General features: G+C 38.7%; 2 protein-coding genes across 12 annotated transcripts in view; one reads left to right on the top strand and one right to left on the bottom strand.

The window, feature by feature from the left end:
* Positions 1 to 7,469: 7,469 nt before the first annotated feature.
* LOC117819417 (leucine-rich repeat-containing protein 43-like) lies at positions 7,470 to 13,899 on the top strand. The gene is made up of 12 exons (XM_034692768.1): positions 7,470 to 7,663; positions 7,805 to 8,011; positions 8,365 to 8,475; positions 9,029 to 9,168; positions 10,157 to 10,395; positions 10,493 to 10,656; positions 11,110 to 11,287; positions 11,725 to 11,864; positions 11,953 to 12,042; positions 12,748 to 12,966; positions 13,164 to 13,266; positions 13,718 to 13,899. Exons 1-12 carry the CDS (start codon positions 7,574 to 7,576, stop codon positions 13,876 to 13,878), a joined length of 1,842 nt encoding a protein of 613 aa, XP_034548659.1. The 5' UTR covers positions 7,470 to 7,573; the 3' UTR covers positions 13,879 to 13,899.
* Positions 13,900 to 14,980: 1,081 nt separating this feature from the next.
* The window catches only part of clip1a (CAP-GLY domain containing linker protein 1a), a 30,305-nt gene continuing 24,905 nt past the window's right edge, over positions 14,981 to 20,380 (bottom strand). For 7 of the 11 annotated variants that reach the window (XM_034692759.1, XM_034692765.1, XM_034692755.1 and 4 more), the window contains 10 exons: positions 20,129 to 20,266; positions 19,860 to 19,966; positions 19,562 to 19,682; positions 19,396 to 19,448; positions 18,682 to 18,799; positions 17,523 to 17,667; positions 17,364 to 17,416; positions 16,742 to 16,747; positions 16,128 to 16,255; positions 14,981 to 16,031 (listed from right to left, as the gene is read on the bottom strand). In XM_034692759.1, coding sequence (XP_034548650.1) covers positions 15,803 to 16,031; positions 16,128 to 16,255; positions 16,742 to 16,747; positions 17,364 to 17,416; positions 17,523 to 17,667; positions 18,682 to 18,799; positions 19,396 to 19,448; positions 19,562 to 19,682; positions 19,860 to 19,966; positions 20,129 to 20,266 — 1,098 coding nt within the window. In that variant the 3' untranslated portion in view covers positions 14,981 to 15,802. The remainder of the gene's footprint in view (positions 16,032 to 16,127; positions 16,256 to 16,741; positions 16,748 to 17,363; positions 17,417 to 17,522; positions 17,668 to 18,681; positions 18,800 to 19,395; positions 19,449 to 19,561; positions 19,683 to 19,859; positions 19,967 to 20,128; positions 20,267 to 20,380) is intronic. The other 4 variants (XM_034692758.1, XM_034692762.1, XM_034692763.1 and 1 more) reach the window with 1 other exon arrangement.

Raw genomic sequence — 20,380 nt, 5'->3', positions numbered from 1 at the left:
ATCTTCCTCGGGACAAATACACTAATCTTGATTCTTAAATTTTGAGAAGCGTCTCCTCGGTACAAATATGTCATTACAGGATGGATGTCAATGCATCGATAGAAATGATCAAATAGCTATTGCACAATGGCTGCTTTAAAAATATGGCACACTAATTTCTCAATACTTGTGATGGAGAGGCTGCTGTAGATTACTTTTTCTTTTGTAAGCTCTGCATGCTTTGCTCGTAAATAAGGAGGCTATTGTAGGAGGTATCATAGTAGATAGTGTTACAGTGAACTAATATTCTTCCATAAACGGTGATAAAACTCTTAGATACTGATAAAAAGTCAGTAAAACAGCCACTCTGGAAGTAATCTCTAATTAAAAGTAAAATAAATATTAGCAGAATATCAATTTAACTTATGTGAATTAAAAAAAAAAAAAAAAAGCCTTAAATGTCTTACCATGTTTTTCAGAGTGTTTTGCAGAGTCCGTATCTCCCTGTGCATCATCCGGATGGTTGCGTTCACGGCCCTGGTGTCTCTTCCTTTTCGTACAGTTCCGCAGTGCGCTTGTGTAGTAAGCATGCACAGGAAGGTGAGTACTGCAAGAGTGACATAAAAGAGCATACAGCAAATGAAAAAAAGTTTTCAGAGAGAGGGAGTGAGAGAGAGAATTTGAATGTTGAGCAATTTCTCCCACAGAGGTTAAACTTTAAGGACTACTTGCACAAATATTAAGCTCAGCTGGACTCTTACCAATATAGTAATCCATCACACCAGCAGGCTTTAGTCAGTAGCAGGGATTTTTCTGATGTGTGCTTTCTATGAACCTGCTTTTGAGGATCACTTTTATTAGGACTCTAAAGATAAGAATCAGTCTTCAGTCTTTCCTTTGCGTTGTTTGACTTGGTCACAGTCATACAGTATTTAGTTTAAACGTTTGGGGCTTCCCTCTGAGGAATATCTCTTCCTCAGAAAACCTATGAGTGGCCTACCTCCAGTCAACCACAGATCTGATTATATCCCCACCTTTTAGTGAAGACATTTCTACGTCGCTACCACTTATTTCTCCACTATATTCCAATCTGAGGAAGGATAAGAAAGACTTTTAAGTTTAAGGTCAAATTAACTTCAGCTCAGAGTGATGGTCAGGTTTTTTTTAGAGCTTTATTTTTTTTAATTGGACAGCAGTTTGTTATACAGAATATTGACATATAAAAGAGAGAATTGTGTTAATTTCCTCTGCAGTCCTGTTTCTAAAGATTATTAGAACTAAATTCAACCTTGTGGGGTGGGGGGGGAAACATTTATACATTAGATTGAGCCAGAAGCATTTCAGGGAGAGATAAGTTACAGAAAATGGATCACACTTTAAACAAATACATCTTTGAACAGCTCCAAACTACGATCATTCATATCCCAAACTGATGCAGAGAAATTAGTCCATGCATTCATATCAACCTGGTTAGATTATTGTAACGCACTGTACGCAGGTCTATCCAAACACTCCATAGGACGGCTCCAACTCATCCAGAACACAGCATCTAGAATCCTGACACACACAAGAAAATTTGATCACATCACCACGCTTCTCAAAACACTTCACTGGCTCCCTGTTCAATACAGAATCACTTTCAAAATCCTGTTATTAGTCCATAAAGCACTCAATGGTTGAGCTCCCCAGTACATCTCTGACTTGCTCACAGTGTATAACCCGACCCGGATCCTTAGGTCAGCAGGTGGAAGACTTTTAACCATACCCAGGGTACACTCAAAGTCTGGTGAAGGGGCTTTCAGCTACTGTGGTCTTCTCTTTGGAACAAACTGCCTGCTGACATCAGGTCCATCACAACTGTCTCCACTTAAAAAAACACACTCAAAACATATTTATTTTCTAAAGCATATGAATGATATAATGAACGATATAATGAATGTTGTGACTGGCTGCATGTGCAGAAACACTTGCTGTTTGTTTTATTGCTGAATGCTGTGTTTGATGTATGTTGGGTGCATCTATTGTTTTTCTGTGTTTCATTGTTTCTTTATTTTTTTAATTCTCCATGTGAAGCACATTGAGCTTACACATTTCATCGAACCATAATGACTCTGCTTTATTGTGCTTTTATTTAGTCTGTTTTGTCTTTTTCTTTGTTGGCATGGTTCGGTCATACATCTTTGAAGGAGAGAAATTCCTTAAACTAGATAGTAAAATGGTCTAGACGGCTGATTGGTGAGTCACAGCCTTACCCAGCTTACCTGTACACAAGACAGGTACAACCAATAGCTACCGCAATTTTGGACAATGACTCCCAACCTCTGACAACGACTTTCATCTTCTTCCCTCTGGACGGAGGTTTGCAGTCCCAAGGTGCAGAACAAAGAGATACAAAAACAGCTTTGTTCGTGCTGCAACAACCGAGCTGAACAAAATGTTGTGATATTAACACATACTTTATCTTTATAGCATTATTTATTTGGTTTTATGATTGCATTTTTCTTGGTTTTATTCCAGAGATATTTATTCAAGCTATTTTTATGTATATATCTAATTTTATGATATTTTTCTCTCTCCTTTAACCCTCCTGTTATGTTGCGGGTCAAACTGACCATTTTTTAATTATATTTTAGGTAATATATACCTTCCAAACCAGCTAAATGCAGCATAAAAATGACTTTTTTGTGTGGTTTCATGTTAATGTTGTTTGTGGCTGGATGTCAAACTGGACGCCATCATCTTTCTGCAAAACAAATTTATCTACGGGTATAAATAAAGTAACCTAACCTAACCTAACACAATAAAAAACCCCAAAACACAAACAAGAAAAGACAGCATCACCGGCTTCTTGAATGGTATCAGCCACAAAATCTGTCATCTGTACATCTTTCTGAAGCAAATAGAAAGTGATCCTTCCCATAACATAGATATGATTTACTATAATAATCCACTCCTGCATTGTGGGAATGTGGGCATTCCCAGAATATATGCCAGTGGTCTGCTTCCTGAAATCCACACAACCTCCAACACTTGAATCCCCTCCTGTAAAATGAGCCTTCTGCTTTGGTGTGACAAAGAAACGAATCAAACACTTCCATCCAAATTCACGCCATACATGATAACTGGTACATTTCCACTGGAGTTTACACACACATCTAACCAAACCTCATTTGGTATCAACAAATGACCCTCTTTCTCCCGTTTCTCTTTAACATATTCAGTGGTTTGTGGTTTATGATAAATCCCTTATAAAGTTTAGAAAATGCATCTTAACTTGAGTCATTTTGGTAGGGTCAGGCTTTTTAATAAGATAAGGGGGCCAAATGGAGAATTCTCTCAACGAGGGACCACACAGATGTTTAAAATGTTCTGCTGAATGATGGACAACATCACGGTAGTGATAGTAAAAATTTAAACGTTACTATGAACTCAGGGATTATATACTTATCCTTTTTAAGAATTGTTTTCAAATATGTTAATTGAGATTATACAACAGAAAAAAATAGAAAAAAAATCACAGTTGGACAGAAACATCCCACATTGCCACAGAGGATATCCCCACCCCAATTCTCCCATCCCCGGCTGTCCTGAAAATTTAGGGCACTATATTTAAGAGTTACTTTGCAGCGTTCCACACAACGTCAATGGTTCCTTTTTGTGTCAAGGGCCAGATCAAAGCACATTTCATAATGATGCTGTTTTAGCGTTATGAAAATAGGATAAGAAGGGTACCCATGTCTTATAGAATTTCCACTTTGATCCACTGACAGAGGAGCGCAACATCTCCAGTTTGAGACAGGATATTATATCCTGAAGCCATTGGCCAAGCAGCACCCTTCCACTTAACCAAGATTGCACTTCAAGAGTTGTGATTTAAATTTAAGATTTCATTAGATTTTATTATTTAGTACAATATCCAGTCAGAATGCAGAAGCACAATGTTGAGTGAACAGTAATTTAAAAACAATCATGAGATTTATACATTTAAATATAGGTGACAATAAGAGAAAACCTTGAATGGCACTCAAATAAATAGACACATCAATGAATAAAGAAAGAAAGAAAGAAAGACTGACAGACTGACAGACTTTCAACCTACTTTATTAATGCAACAATTCAAAATAAAATACTTAAATATCTATCACATTTCCATAGTGATTAAAAAACACACACAAACACACAACAATGCCCTCCTACCTTCACACTTTCAATTCTAAAATGCGATCCTCATTAAGTGCACACAAGACCTGCCTAACAGCCCACACCTCCCTAAAGCTGTTCAAGTTGTCTGTCAATTGGAAAAAAGAGTATTCAATATTGGCTGAAAAACCAAACCCCTCAGATCGGTCCAGCGAGAGAAAGAAAGAAAGAAAGAAATACACTCTCTCAGGGAGTGTAACATGTGGGGTGCAGGCCTGTGAAACTCTTCACCCATAGTCTGGAATAGGAAATGATTTGAAAGCCAAGTAGTTTCATATTGTAGTCATCTCTAATTTCTACTCTGGTGTGGCAGCAGTTTTGTTCATGTGCTGTATTTACACCCCTCTTCACCCTCTTTACTACTGCTTTTAACTGATTATGAAACGCTGCGATATTGCTGTTGATTTTCTCATGCTGATCAGTAAGATTCCTGATGATTTCCGGCAGGTTTTCAAAGTAACAGTTGATCACACAGATGGAGTCCAGAATTTCTTCGGCGCCATTTCCTACCGGGAAAGTTATCCCCTGCAGAGGCTCTGAACTGTTGGATTTGTAGTTTGGTGGATCATCGTGAAACATAAACTGGACCTAGGAAGGAAATTCATAATGATACATGTAAAAATGCAATGCAGAGCCTGAATGTGTTTTTTACCATAAGTGGCTCTACTGCTCAACATAGTGCAATATAAAATAATGTCTTTCTTCTAAAGTATCACTTTCAGTGCACTCCATCCAGTATATTAAAGTATGGTATGTTTACGTACGTAATCATTTTCTGCCATTTGTAGATTACACAAAGAGACCCCCACAGCTCTCATGGACTTCCGAAGACTATCTAATTGAATTGGTTGAGAGGCCATAAATGAGACGTGCAGCATCATGATGCAAGTGAGCAGTTCTGCAATATGTAAACACAAAAAAACACGATGGTTGTCATCAGCATAGAATCAAAATCAAAATAAGTCTTGCTTCCTTTCTCAAAAGCAAGAGTTCTGAGATTAGAAGTTATACACAACATTTGATATTGACATCTGCATAGAAAGAGAACTGGAAGCCCTCTTAAGTCAAAATTGAATCAAAATCGAGGCATAAGACAATATTAAAAGACAGAATTTTTCAGGAAAAAGGCGTATATTTACCATGAGACATGATGAGTCTTAAGTCTTATCACTTATGCTCCCAAAGTGGCACATGCTCTGCTTATGTATAAATGCCTGAATTTTTTTTTGTTGCATGCCATCATTCAGTTGATGACGCTTTAGTGGAATTATCAACCCCCTATAGTTGCGTTTTCCCTGTAACTGTAGAGTAGTGCATACCACAGCTGTTTAATGCGGAGAGACCATGGAACCAACACAGTTATCAAAAGCAAATCTGATATTTATCAGCTGAATGACCAAAAACAAACATACAGAAACCAACTGAACCCTGCTTTGTGAAATGATTGTCATCCAACCCAGAGTTGCTGTTGTGGTGTTTTCAAGAAAGTTGTGTAAAGTGTAGTTTGACACAGTTAACTTTATCCTGTATGAATAATACAGTTATGGTATTTCAAATATGTAAGAAGGAGGCCTACAAACACCTTTGAAACTGCAGCAAAGAAGGAAGACGCATAAGTCAGTTTATCCTGTTATTCTACCATTTAAAACAGAAATTATGTGGCCTTTTTCATATCCTATTATTCTTGGATTAAAACACTTTTGCCCTTCCTGCCCAGTCATTTTCAGGCTCAGCGACTCCTCTTTCCTCTGACTTGTGACGATGTCCAGACCATGACGCAAAGTTCAAAGATACAATACTAGATAATCAATTTCCTAATTACAAGTCCCATTAGTGAGAAACTCAAAGGGTGGAAAACCCACTACAGGATGTGTGCACGATTCATTTCAGAACTCTTATCACTGATGGCAAACTGAGATAACAATAGACTATTCAAGATACACATGCTCTGCAGCGGAAAGATGAATCAAGGGGTCTTTTAAAAATGCACTTCAGTCATCATACTTCCTACATTTACCATAATACAGGACACTAATTCTTAGCGTTTGTATTAACATTTTATCAAGACTTCATCTGAATCTGAAAACTGAATCTCTGAAATATTTGTTTGTCTCTGTCCACCTTTTCAATGTTAAAGTTTGGCAAAAACATTCTTATTTCCACCAATTGTTATTTCCCTGGTCATCTGTTACATTTTCAACTACCTCGAGCCAAAAATAAGTTTCCATTTGTTTAACCCTCCTGTTATGTTCGTTTCTCTGGAACAGCAATAATGTTCCTGGGTCAATTTGACCCGGGGCATATTCAATTATCTAAAAGTGTCAGAACCCCAAAAAATCCCAATACAATTTAATATAATATATTTTTTTTTAAATCTGATTTTTAACTCCATTACTAACCTTTTAAATCAATATTTAGTGCAATGGTGTTATTTAATTCTCACAGATCATGGTTCAATGAGGATAACTCACTCGTTTTTCATTAAAATTCATGTTCAAACTTTTTTTAATGTCAAGGAAAGATCTAAATATAAATGCAATAGTTCGACATGACATCGATTTTTGTTTATTTTATTTTAAATTTTGAATTATTTTTTTTTAATGAAGTGATGTTGATAAATGAACACAACACATCTTCTGTCACATGTTCCCAGATTTTTATGCTGCATTTAGCTGGTTTGGAAGGTATATATTGCCTAAAATAGACTTTAAAAAGGGTCAATTTGACCCGCAACATAACAGGAGGGTTAAAATGTCAGTTTATTAACCTTATAACTGCAGAAGTAGGGATATCCCTATCAATTATACCATTCACTTGAATTACTTCTTTGTAGTATGCCAAAATGATAAATTGATGATGCCTGATCCACAGCGCTTTGTTCTAATAAGTGAAAAAAATGCTTTCATGCTTAAACTGTACACTTGCTCAATCAAAGTCACTCACAAGTCCCACTAGCAGGCTATGCTAACAATCTCAGTTGAGCTGTGTGTTTTGTGCTAGTTAAGCCAGCTAAGATGGAGCTAAGCTAATACATTTTTTTTTTTAATCAACGAAACAATCATGATGTCCTGCATTATATAATTTAAGGCTGCCAGTTATACTGGAGCAGTTGGATAAGCAGTTCATTTGTTAGCTGCAGAAAGATGACCTGCATTTGAAGGAAACACAGGTGAGCTGAATAAGATGAGCTGATGGAAGTTTGAACTGGTTTTCCTTCACAGTCCTGACTCAAAAAAAGGTCTCCTGGAGAGAGTCCCAGCTGTTGCCAGGCAACAAAGCAATTTGTAAATAAACACCAGGGTCGTTTTTTCTTCATGACTGACCAAAGACAAAGTGACCATTAACTATTTCTCCTCTGTGTTACATATCCAAACAGGCTCTTCTTTTCACAAGCATGAGCTCAAACATACTTTCTGTGGTGTTAGAGAAGCTCATTCGTCGCCTGTGTCTGGATAACTTTCCATGTAGATTCGGCAGCAGCTGGGTGAGTTGTCAGCTGTAAATTGGTTGCATTGTTTTCTCTATTATCTTAATGAAATCATAATGTCTGTTTAGTGGTTCAAAGCAATCTCATTGCTGTATGCACCAGTTGGTTTGCAATGAATGATATTAACTGTGTTTTCAGAGATCAGCCAATGAAAAGAGAGCAGAAACAGAGGAGACTGACGCCCTGCTGAATCTGCTGAGCTGTCCTCACTCTCCATGGCAGAATGAATCATCATGGAGCCCTCAGGCTTCAGCCCTGAGACAACTGGCTGTGATCAGACCTGAACCCCTGAATACTCACTTTGTTTACAGTTACTTTACCACACTCCGCATCATAGATAAGAATGTGAGTGTAAACATTTTTTACCCTAAAATATTGGCCTTGAATTTTGACCTGGACACTTGCCTGCATGGTTTGTAATTTGTTGAAAATGAAATCCAAAATGCCAAGCATTTCATGTAGCCTCTGACTGACTTATAACACCCCCTAACCTATGTTTTGATATAATGATCCCTTAATGTAAAAGAAAGCTGGGTATTCAAATTCACATCACATTTTTTATTTTCAGGGTCCCATGGTGGCTCAGGGGCTCTGAGGATCACTTAAACTTTCTTAAAAACACAAAAACAAAGTAAACTAATGCTTTATGCTTTTAAATAATTGTGAAAACTTGATGTTTGTGTCTGTGTTGTGTTCAGGTTTCTATCATTGATGATGGCTTGTTAAGGTTTTCAAAGCTGGAGGAATTAGTGCTGAGTGCCAACAAAATTAGTGAGATTCCAGCAGAAAATCTTCCCAGCACTCTGAAGGTGAGTCTTGTACCATATTCACATCAAAGCTCCAGTAAGGATTTTTTGTTGATTATGAAACAGTGAATTTATGTTTCTTTGTGAAGTAAAAAAAAGAAAAAGAAAGAAACTATCAGTTAGAAGAGTTACAATATATGTATTTAAAATGCCTGTAATTGGTGCACCAGGTAAGTGTGGAACCAGTCGCAGTTTACTGCACACTGACCAGAAGGGCCTTTTTTAAATTTTTTAATTTTGATCAGCAAAATTAACTGCTGATTCACTTTACAAAAGTAAATGATTTGTCATGCTTTTTCAGGATCATGGATTTTCAAGATCAAAAGACTCCACAAAGACATTACAAAGCAAAATGAAAGTTCCTCTCAACAGCTTTGAAGTGTTATTCATAATGAATATTTTCCACCACATCTGATGTTGATTTGTAATAAATTGATTGGGGGGTGCCTTGAAATAACTGAAAGTTTTTCACTCATAGATCAAGAACAAGTGTAGGTGTTGTGATGTAGTTAGTGATGAATAACTCTTGAATATTTGAATCTCTTTCCTTTCAAAGATTTTGGAGCTTTGTGCCAACCAGGTTTCTGCTCTGAACAGTTTCACGGTTCACCCGCCTCCTCATCTGGAGTACCTCGGCCTCAGCTCAAACAGACTCGGCTCCCAGGAAGACATCTCTCATTTTACAGGAAGACACTGGTTGGCTTTCAACACGCATGGACGCACGCACGCACGCACGCACGCACGCACGCACGCACGCACGCACGCACGCACGCACGCACGCACATACATACACCCACCCACGCACAAGACACCCAGAAATTTTTCTAGGTGCGACAGGTTACAAACTTTCTTTTGAATCATTACACCAGCTGTGGCAACACTGGGAGTTTTCGTGGTGATGATGATGTCTGTAAAGGTTCTCAGTCATCTAGGTCATTAGGTCAATTCAAAGCTTGATTGGAAGAGGCAACTGGACTTGGTTGAAATACTTAAATAGAGTGATGATGTTGATGAACCCTATCAAATAAATGTGGTTTCAGTGGGAGTGAAGAATTCAAACTTTTACAAAGTGATCCCAACCCTCTATCAGTCAGCTGATATCAAGTGTAGGTATAAAAGGTGATCCTAAAAGTGGGATGCACTTTTAGACTTCTGATGTGTTTAATGTTAGCCGTAGGGTCATTAAAAGGTCCTTAATCACCAATCAAAGAGCATTATTCTTATTTGAAAGCAATCCACCTGTTAAACACGCCAAGTCCAGTGTATTCTTACAAAGTTTACTACACATCCCATGAAAACACCTTTTTTTTTTTCACGTTATGTTTTTGGACTTTTTGGCCTTTATGTTGGACAGCTGAAGAGAGACAGGAAACGTGGAGAGCAGAGAGTAGGGGAAGACATGCAGCACATGGTAGCGGCTGGGAGTCAAACCAGCGACCTCTGCAAAAGGACTATAGTCTCTGTATGTGGGGCGCTTAGACCGCTAGGCCACCAGCTACCTGAAAGCACTTTTTACTCTCATGTTTTTGCAATCACTAGTGTGCACTTTGAAAATAAAACCTCTCCATTGGCACATACTACACGATTCATTTAATAGTATCTTTTTCTTTTTCTGCCTCAATCTTTCAAATGATGTACTGTTGGTCAACCAGCAGAAACGGACTGACTGTGTCTGACCCCTCAGGCCTCAGCTGGTGTGTCTGGACCTGAGTGACTGTGAGTTTCAGGACCAGCAGGCCCTCCTTAAGGCCCTGAGCACCCTGCCCTGCCTCAGGACGCTGTTGTTGGAGGGGAACCCCTTCACCCTGGCGTCTTGCTACCCTGGCTTCACTGTAGATAGTTTGCCCCAGCTTTCCTGTCTCGATGCCTTGTGGATCTCCCCAGAGGAAAGGCGTCGATTTGGGGGCCTGACAGAGATGAGAGGTGAGACTGTGGATGAGTGCATGAGTCCCCTGAGTGTGTCCTGCTACGTGTCTTTTCATAAAAGTCTACAGCATTACCATAATTTTCTTCCTAACAGATCTGATAATGGAACAGGTGTCGGCCACAGTTAGTGTGGGTAGGATGAGGGGAATCCCAGATCCCATGATGAGCGTGGATGAAAATGCTCCTGACTTCCCCCTCATCACTTACAGTTATTTCATCTCATATGGGTTCTTTAGTCATCAACCTGCTGCTAATCTGGTGATGTATTTTTTCTGCACTTTGCTTTCTCTTCCTGTCTGTGTTAGTTTAACACTGCCCAGGAAGTCACAGTTTGACAGTACTATGCTTTAGTTTCCACACATTCACTAGTCATGTAAAAGCTTGAGCCTTTTGAGACACTCAGCCCCCCCCCCCCCCCCAGTAAAATTGGTCTAGAACCGCCACTGCTTTGCACCAGTTTTCATGCATGTTTCAACATTCATTCAATATATCATTACAAGAAGTCTTTGAGCAAGAGTTCGAGGCTATGCTTACAGTCCAAGTAGAGGAACTTCACAGGGCATTATGATGAGTCAATACATTAGACAACATCATAAAAACACATAATCAATACAGTTTAATAAGGAGTCAAAGCTATAACCATGCAACAGTACATTTGTCAGTGTACTTTAATGTCATCAAATCTATTTGTATTTGTGTTGCCGTTAACAGATGTTGCACAATGAGTCTAAATGTGACCCAGCAGCCGCAGCCCAGAAAATGGAAAACAGCTCCAGTGAAGCCGACCTGTCATCAGACAGAAACTGTGAAGAAGAAAAAGAAACATCCGAATCAAACACACAAGAAATAACAGTGCACAGTGAGGAAACCTGCTGTGATGTTGCACATGGTAATGAAACCCCTTTTCTCATGTCACTAGGAGGGAAATGTTTTACTGCGCACCTATCACTGCCACTGATAGAGCTGAAGCAGCTGTTTACACAAGAGAATAAAGTTACTACGGCATTCAGTTTGGAAACAGTGTCAGCATGATGATGAATTATCTAACTTAGTCATGTATCCTGTATAACTGCCATTTCTTATCATTTTCTGAGCAATTTGGACCTTATCGCTTATAAAAAAACACAGTCAGAAATGCCTGTGGAGTGTTGTACACACTCAGTATCAAGTTTTGGATCATTCTGCACAATCTGTGGTTTTTGATTACACCACTCATTTAGTGTTGTGTCTGTCTGAGCAAGGCCATGTGTATGTGTGTGTTTTTCACATGTATTCCAACTGCACTGTGTGGCACACTTGTGTGTTTTTATGTTTTCTTTCCCACAGTGTCGAGACACAGCACATCAAAGCTGGCATGGTCGGACTGTATGGACTTCAGTAACACACAAACGCACATTGTTAGTGATCTAGGGAGGTTAAAGAGATTCTTCAATGAAGGACTTCATCTTAGAATCGAGGAAGAGAAGGTATAGCAGATAGATCTTGAAGGGAAGTAACATTTCTATTAAAAGGTATGGTAGGTAGGACTCATGTTTTTGGAGCTTTATTCTTTAGATCCTGTCATGGCCTGCAGCTTCAGAAGACATCACAGCAGCCAAACCCAGCCAAGCTGCAAAAGAGAAGAAAAGTGGGAAAGGAAAAGAAGTGAGCTTATCTTTATTCCCATTGAATCATAGGATGAACAACAAATATACAAAACTAACCTGGCCATATAGCTTTATTTGATTCAAATTATTATGTTTCATCACTCATTGATCCACCTTGGCTGCTCTTTAACTTATTTGACTGTTGTTAGGCTGTGTTTTATTTCTTAATTGTCCATTTGTTCAGCTTTTACATATAACCAAACCACAATGTTTATAGATCTATCTTTTTTGGTTTGTTTATACTTTATTACTTTCACAATATCTTGGACTGAGGCACTATCCGCAAAGTTGCAAGCTTGACTCCAAGTTGAAGAGTGCATTCCGGTTATCTTTTGGCAACTCAAGGGAGTTTTATAAATGTTGATCTCTGCTGCTCTTGAGAAAACTCACCACAAACAAGAAGTTCTGTCATGTAGCTTATGTAATATCTAATCTAATTCCCTTAATAAAAAAAAAAATAATAAAAACATTTTGGAAAAATTACACGAACGAATCCACACGAACCCTGAAAGGGGGAAAGGTTTTAATTGTTAGCGAGGTGAAATTTCTAGTCCCAAGAATTCTCAGCAAAGTTATTTGTAACATGCAATTTAGCCTTCCGTGTTTTACTGTTAAAGTTAAGAGAACATTTGGCTTTTTTTGTTAATAGTTTACTGATTACTATATTCAAATATTTTAAAACAATTTTTCCTATCTTCCTCAGACCTCACTCAAATCTGGTTCCACCAAAGACAAGTCCAAAGACAAAAAAAAGAAACCAGCACAGGAGCTGGTCCAGGACGCCCCCATCACAAGAGTCATGGCATCTGTCCATGTCCCTCTGCAAAGCCTGCTCAGAAGGGGTCAAAAAGTTGAAGTCCTCTGTAACTTTGGTTTTCTGCACTCAGTGCCTGAGGTGGGAGCTACACAAACATGTGCAAAGGCAAGATGTTCACACAGACAGTGATTTGAAGAAACAGAATGAGTTCCTGGTTTGTGTCTCTGGAATCACTGGGGGAGATTTGACAGGGATTTAAGATTTCGAAAAGAGCAATGTAAAATAACAAACAAAAAAACATGTTTTGATAGCAAACTGGATGATAAATGATAAAACTTGCTTTTTCTGTTTTCTTCTTTCAGGATCAGGGAAAGAAAATAAAAGAGGAGAAGAAGAAGGAGGAGAAGGAGCCAAAGCAGAGAGAAGGCAGCAGCACCAGACAGAAGAATTCAGCAGCTTCAAAAGGTAAGTTATTTATCTAGATCAGGGGTTCCCAAAGTGTGGGTTAGGACCCCCAGGGGGGTCGCGAGACACCAATGGGGGGTCACGAGATGTCTTCCAGATCTTTTTATTTTTTTTTAAAGTAATCTAAATTTGCTTATTTTACCAATTATTGTAAAATATAGACAAAAATAGTAGAAATAAATACATTTCATTAGTTTTCTGCCTTTCTATGTTGCCAGATGACTCCTAAAGTTAGGGTTAGGGTTAGCTAACACTTCATTAACAAAAGGATCTGTAGCAGCAGGTTCATTCACAGCAGCACAGGAAACAGCCACATGTGCATGTAGGTAAACAAATTTTGAAGTATGAAGCAACATTTAACCCCTTCGAGGGGGTCACAAGTCAATTCAATTCAATTCAATTTACAGTCTGCTTAAAACCCTGAATCCTGCATATTGTCGTCCCTTTGTAGGCAAAGAAAAGGAAAGGACCAAGAGCGAGGTGGACGATCAAAATGACAACTCTGTGTCTGTCCGACTGGATCCAATGACTGTTGAGTTGATAGTGGAGCTGGAGAAATGGCAGTCTGCATCTGAAGCTCAGCAAATTCTTCCCCCACACCAAAACTCCTGAAGAAAACACTTTGAAGTGAGATTGTCTGTCATTCCTTAAATCATGCTTATTTTCAGTTTGACCAGCAATCATTGTGAACTCAATGTTTAAGCTCAATGTTTGATGTCAAGCCAAACTTTGCCTCTGGTTTAAACCAGTGTTGAAATTGATCCATTTGGCAGAAAAGACGCACTGCAAAAACTGAAATCTAAGTAAAATTAGATAAAGAAGAATAAAAAAAACACAAGAAAATGGCATTAGCATTTACTTAATTTAAGAATATTTTTCAACATATTGAGAAAAGAAGTCTCAGATTTGTTTTATTTCTATCAAGAAAAATGCACTTGTTAATAGTAAAAATACACACATTTTTAGGTATTTCTAGGTTCATTGATATTTTTACTTGTTTTGGAAAGTCTTGACAAGCCAACTTTTCTTGTTCTGCTGGCAGCTCATTTTGCTTAGTTTAAGTAATATACCCCCAATTTTTGTATATTTCTTTCTTGTTTTTGTAGGCTGTCTTTTTGCAGTGCATATGATAAAAAAAAGACCCTACCAAACTATTTGATTAAGGTCCTATTGGGTCCCTCCTTATTGATGACTAAAGACACACTGTACACTTGAAATTCATGTCATTTCACGAGAGGTTACATGTTTATCAGTGTATTTTATCTGCACAGCAATCTAGTGAAGTTATGAGCCTTAAAATATACACTATGACAATTGCAGTTTTCTGACTGACGCAACTTAAGCAATATATTTATGAAATAAACTCTTAAGTCAAAGAAACATTTGCTCTCATTTTTTATGGGATTTACAGTAAGTATACTGTATATAAAAACAGTAGAGGTTAGCAGTCAGATGTTGATGTTGGTGACTTAAGCTTCTAAATTTAAGACTGTTTTTAACATGAGATAAGTGTTAGATAAACACATTGAGAGATGTTAAATATTTAAAGTGCATGCTCTGAAATAGGACACCTGACAGCATCCTTTGTGGTCTTGCATTACCACACACTAGAGCTTTCCATCTATCACCTCGGCTAAGCTTGTTCCGGACAGTACCAACATAGCAAGATTCAGATCGCACAAAGTGGCTTCAAAGAAAAGTCAACACAAACACATTTGACGTTAATTTATACATAAATTCCTTTATTTTTATACAGATATTCAAAACATTTTTTAAAGAAATGCCTTAATATTCAATCGTTTCTTACATAAACTGTTTTTTGATTGCAAAGAAACTTTTCAGAAAGGCCCTTTCACTGGAACTGAGGGGTTACACAAAGTGTGAAGTGCTTCAATTCTCACCAATCATCCAGCACTTACTTCAAGGAGACAATAAAAAAAGTTCCTCTTAAAGCCAAATAGCCCTGGGTTTCATTCCCCTCGTTACCCCTCAAAAAATGACACACATACTATCAAACCTTGTAAGAGTACATAATATTTCCAGGCTTAAAAAAATAAACTATAGCTTACCCTTTTTTGCACAAACTGTTTTTCACTCAATTCATTTACAGTTTGAAATAAACACCTTTTATGATACTTTCTTTTCTATGTAGTCTCCCAACAAGCTGTGCAAACAATGTTAGGTTATGATAAATTAAAAGATATGAGAAAGACAATTGCTTCTCCCACAATGACACATCAACCGACAGTACTCCACCACTCACACAAACCCAGGATATCAAACACATTTCCTCCAAAGTCATGTACAATAACAAATACAGATTGTTAACTGTTTATTAGTTTGTCTTGGAAAGAGATAGTGAGGAGAAGGTTCTCCTATAAGAGTGCTTCAGGACTGGCATGGACGATAAAGATGCTTGGCAAAAACAAGCACACCAAACGCACACAAACAAACCAAAACCCGAAGAGCACGGCATGATGGAAGTATGTTGTGCAAATATATTGATTGTGCGAGCGAGGGTGGGTAAAAAAAGACTTCAGAATGTCTGATCGTCATTACAGGAGTCAGTCCAGTGGCCAAAAGCCTCACAGATGTCGCAGTAGGGCCGTTCCTCACCCTTGCTGCCGTGGTAGGTGGTGTGTGGAGGGGAGTCGGGCATCTGAGTTTGTGTGGGGCAGTCCTCTGTGTCGTGGAGGTCGAAGCAGTCGCAGATGTCGCAGAACAGCCGTGGGGGGAGCTTCTTTTTTAAGGGTTCTTTGTCATTGCTGCACGAAAATGAAAGAAGCAACGTGTTAGTTTGACCGTCCAGTGACACAGGTTTTAGAGGACATCTGAGAAAGTCTGCCGTGTACGGGACTTACCTGTCATAATTATCTAGCTCACTTGGATTATTGCCATTGAGAGCAGAGGCGGCCATTTTCTCCAGTTTGTCCTTCAGCTCCTCGTTCTTCCTCTGGAGGTCAACGATGACTGAATTGAGGAACTCAATCTGTACAGCAAATAAACACCAGAATGAGTGCTGCTTCAAGTGAAATATCCATCAACACATTTTCCTACACTTCATGATCAAAATTGGTGTATTTACTGCAACATGTGCAGGGACCTTGTCTCTGTGCTGTTACAGTGACTGTAAACAAAAGTAACACTGTTTTGTAATATCACTGAAATAATTATCTCAATCCTGGGTAAGACGGTGAATTGTCACTGTGAGGTGTCAGCCAAAGAAAAACCAGAGCTTGGAATGAATCACCAACAGAGTCAGCTCATGATGAGTAAAAGTAGATCTGCTGTCTGCTCAACATCTTTGATGGCTGTAGTTCCCCTCAGATTTTAAGCAGAGAGCTAGATCAAGCTCGATTTGTCTTTGGAGGATAGTTTTTGTTTTTACACCAAGTACAATGTGAACTGCTGGACGTAACAGTGGAGGTGAGAGACGAACATGCACAAGTGAAGCTGATGAAAAACATGAACAAACCGCTGCCTGATGGTGGAGTAGCATTGCCAACATCAGAGACAGGGCAGAAGAGAGGAGAAGAAAAAAAAATGAGATTCAAATTAGGACCCACCTACTGCCAGACAACACAGTCAAGTCATCACTGACACAGAGGATACAGTATAACATTTTAGAATAAAGAGCAGCTGGAGGAGCGAAGTAACACAGTTGATGACACATACTATCGTTTTCACCACCGGGGACGTATAGCTGTTTACTGCAACTGTGATACTGATCGACTCTGGAAACGCTGACAACGTCAAGAGCTGAGAAGACTTTAAATTTTTTTTTTCTGTTTTCACCTCCATAAAAAAAACATTATACTGTAAAAACCACACAAGTCGTTGGTAAACTGCTACATGAGGGATATCTGTTAGTACATGTGTGAGGATGCGGAACAGTCATTTCACACACAGCATTCAGAAAGACTGTTTCCATATCACTGCCCGACTTATGATGAAAAATGTAAATGAGATATTGTTGAATAAGAACACACTCAGGGCGGGGATAGGGAAGTGTCTTTCATTGAATGTATGAATGGAAAACCTTTCATCTATCAGCATTTGTTTGATTCTATTCAAGATGCGAGGAGAGATAAACAAACCTGACTCTCTGCCGTCACTTTATCTTCTCTTAGCTGGTCCACAACTGCGTCACCTGGGTAAGAAAAAAGTAGGCACAATATCAGATAAAGGCAAGAAATGTAAAGTAACACTGCTTTCATTTTAGTCACTATACAGACATGAACTATGCCTAGTCTCACCAGAGGACTTGTTAATGGTGTCAGGCCCTGAGTCTTTCTCCAGTCTCTGAACTTGCTCCTGTAGATCAGCCTTGTCCCTTTCCAAGGCCTGGATTGTACCCTGCAGTGTTTTAACTGCGGCACTTTCTCCACGCAGTGCAGTCAGCTGAGAGGACCACAACAAATAAAGTTAAAAACCCAATAAAGAGTACGTTTCGTGAAGAGGATTTTACACTTCGTTCTAAAAACACTTTCATTAATACAAGTGTGATAACACACTGATTGACAAGGCATTACATAAAAGCAGCAGCAAGAGAGATGTTTACAAGTCAATCAAGAAGTCAGTGGCCCAATCTCAATGTACACCCTCAAGCACTCACTGACTTTGAGGCGCGTTCCCGCTAAGTCCGTGAGGGCTTAGGGCTGTCCCACTGTCAAATCATCAAGTGTGTGAGGGATCTCTCACTGACTTTTTGAGCCCTTTATGCCCCCTCTTCATATGTGGGCATTTTTGCAGACTTAGCGTAGGTGAATTACCCATAGTTCATAGCATTGTGACGTGAAACACAGGATTCCCAGGGGAAGCCAGAAAGCATGGAAAAGTAAACGAACACCGTAACATGAAATTTTAAAAAAGTGCGACAGTAAAAAAGAAGCATGAAAGTTGCAATGAAATTTACAGGTAAAAAAGTTTGCCTGTAAGTATAAATATAGAAAACAGCCTTAATCTATTTATCTTCACACATATGTGTATACAGTATAATTTAAATATTTGTAGTTATATAGCCTATTAATATATTTATGGTTATATAGCCCATTTATATATTTTAAATTGTGTGGTTAAGCAGTCTGTACGGTAGGAGCCTGGATTATATGGCAGTCAGTCTCTTAAGCGCCTTGAATTTGAGGATAGTAAAAATTGTGCAATAAAAATTCCTAATTTTCTTAGGGTGAGCTGGTGACATCATGCAGGTCACAAGAGAAGTCTCAAAGTGCTGTCCCACTCCAGTTCATCAGTTCTGAGCCCTTACAGCCTCCTGTCCTCTATCACTTTCCAGCTGACGTCAATTTAGTCAAGAAGGGCTCAGGGTTTAGGGAGGACATTGAGATTGGGCCAGTGTGTGTGTTTCTAAACCCTTGTGTATGTGCTCTCGCTTCTGGATCTGACAGTCATTCTTACCTCACTCTTCAGGTTTTCCACCTGCTGGTCCTTCTCTGAAACTAAGGCACTGTTTTTATGGATGGACTGCTGGAGGGCGGTCTTCTCCTTGTCAAACTGATCCTTCAAGTTGCTCTCACTATCAAATCCACAATACAAAGTAAATCACAGGAGGTACACGACAAAACCACTGAAAGCAACAACAAACTGGTTTGAATACACTTTATCGTTCCTCAGCAGATTTATAACTTTGGGTTTCAAACTATTTTAACTTTTTTGTTTATGTGTGTGTGTGTGTGTGTGTGTGTGTGTGTGTGTGTGTGTGTGTGTGTGTGTGTGTGTGTGTGTGTGTGTGTGTGTGTGTGTATGATCACAATGAGATTTTTAGTTTTTTATATTACTTAGGACATGTTGTGATGTAGGTTGAGGTATGCTCACATTACACTTAAACCTGTTGAATGAAAACTTAAAATGAAGTTGTTCCCAACTATACACTGACTTCTGCTCTTTGTGTATTTGTACTACAACATGATGGCAACAGACACCAGATGACATCAAAAGGTAAAGGTACCTGTAGGCATTATGTGGCAGGCTTTGAAGGAAGAGAGCAGCATGATATACTGTTTACAGTTGCACTGTACATTAACAGGTATTACACAGGTTTGAGCAACTTGCCTATTGAGACAACATACCTCAAAGCACTGAATGAATCACAGTGATTGTACATTCTCTTACCTTTGCTTTATCTCTTTCAGTTGTTTTTTAAGTTTGGAGTGCTCATCTTTGAGCTAGGAAAAGAAAAGTCAAAAACAGTCACAGTCAGCAGACATTCAAAACACAAGTCTGATGTTTGTTTCATTAATATCCCATTCTTTACAAATACAGATACAAATCGTTGCACCTTGACAACATCACTCTGGCCTTTGTGTTTACTGTCGAGCTCCTTAGACAGCTTGGTGTTCTCATCTTGCAGCATCTGCAGGGACTGTGTCTTCAAAGAAACTGCTTCTTTAAGCTCCCCACTGAATAAATAGAGTCATGAAATCCATCAGGCAAGACGTACTGGCAAGTCCCAAAGATAACAAAGACTAGTTTTTAAAAAAGTTCTTGCATGTCTCTGGAGTTATTTTAACTTATAACTATGTCAAACTATTCAAATTAAAATCATTATCATATATCAACAAGTAGAATAAACTCACATTTCCTGGTTCAGAGTCTTAGTCCTCTGAGTTTCTGTGCAAAGCTGCTCTTTTGATACATTCAGATCTTCTTGGTACTTGGAATTTTCCTCCTTCAATTTTTTTAGCTGAAACAAAAAGGACACATGTAGGAACAGTTGAAGCAATAAGACATACAGATTAAGAATTCACCTTATTGAATTTCTCTACAATATATAGCTTAATGAGAAAAGCTACTTCAACACTGCAAGCTAACATTTGCATGTTATTGGGAAAGGCGCATCTCTTACCTGAGTCTCCACCTCCTGCTTGGAGCTCTGGAGCTCCTTCAGCAACGATTGGGCTTCAGTTTTCTCATGCATCAAACTAGTTTTCTCTTTTGTCAGCTGTTCAAGAGCCTCAGCAGTCTTGCCAGAGGCCTCTGAAGCCTAAATGATGCATGAGCAGAAGTTTTGTTTAAAACACAGGTTTGACATCATATGGATAAGTGTTAACAATGTAAACATCCTCAACCAAACAGAGTGTGAATATTTGCAGGTCAT

Source organism: Notolabrus celidotus, chromosome 9 (assembly GCF_009762535.1).
Source record: "Notolabrus celidotus isolate fNotCel1 chromosome 9, fNotCel1.pri, whole genome shotgun sequence".
Lineage (NCBI taxonomy): Eukaryota > Metazoa > Chordata > Actinopteri > Labriformes > Labridae > Notolabrus > Notolabrus celidotus.
This window is presented reverse-complemented; position numbering and strand designations above follow the sequence as displayed.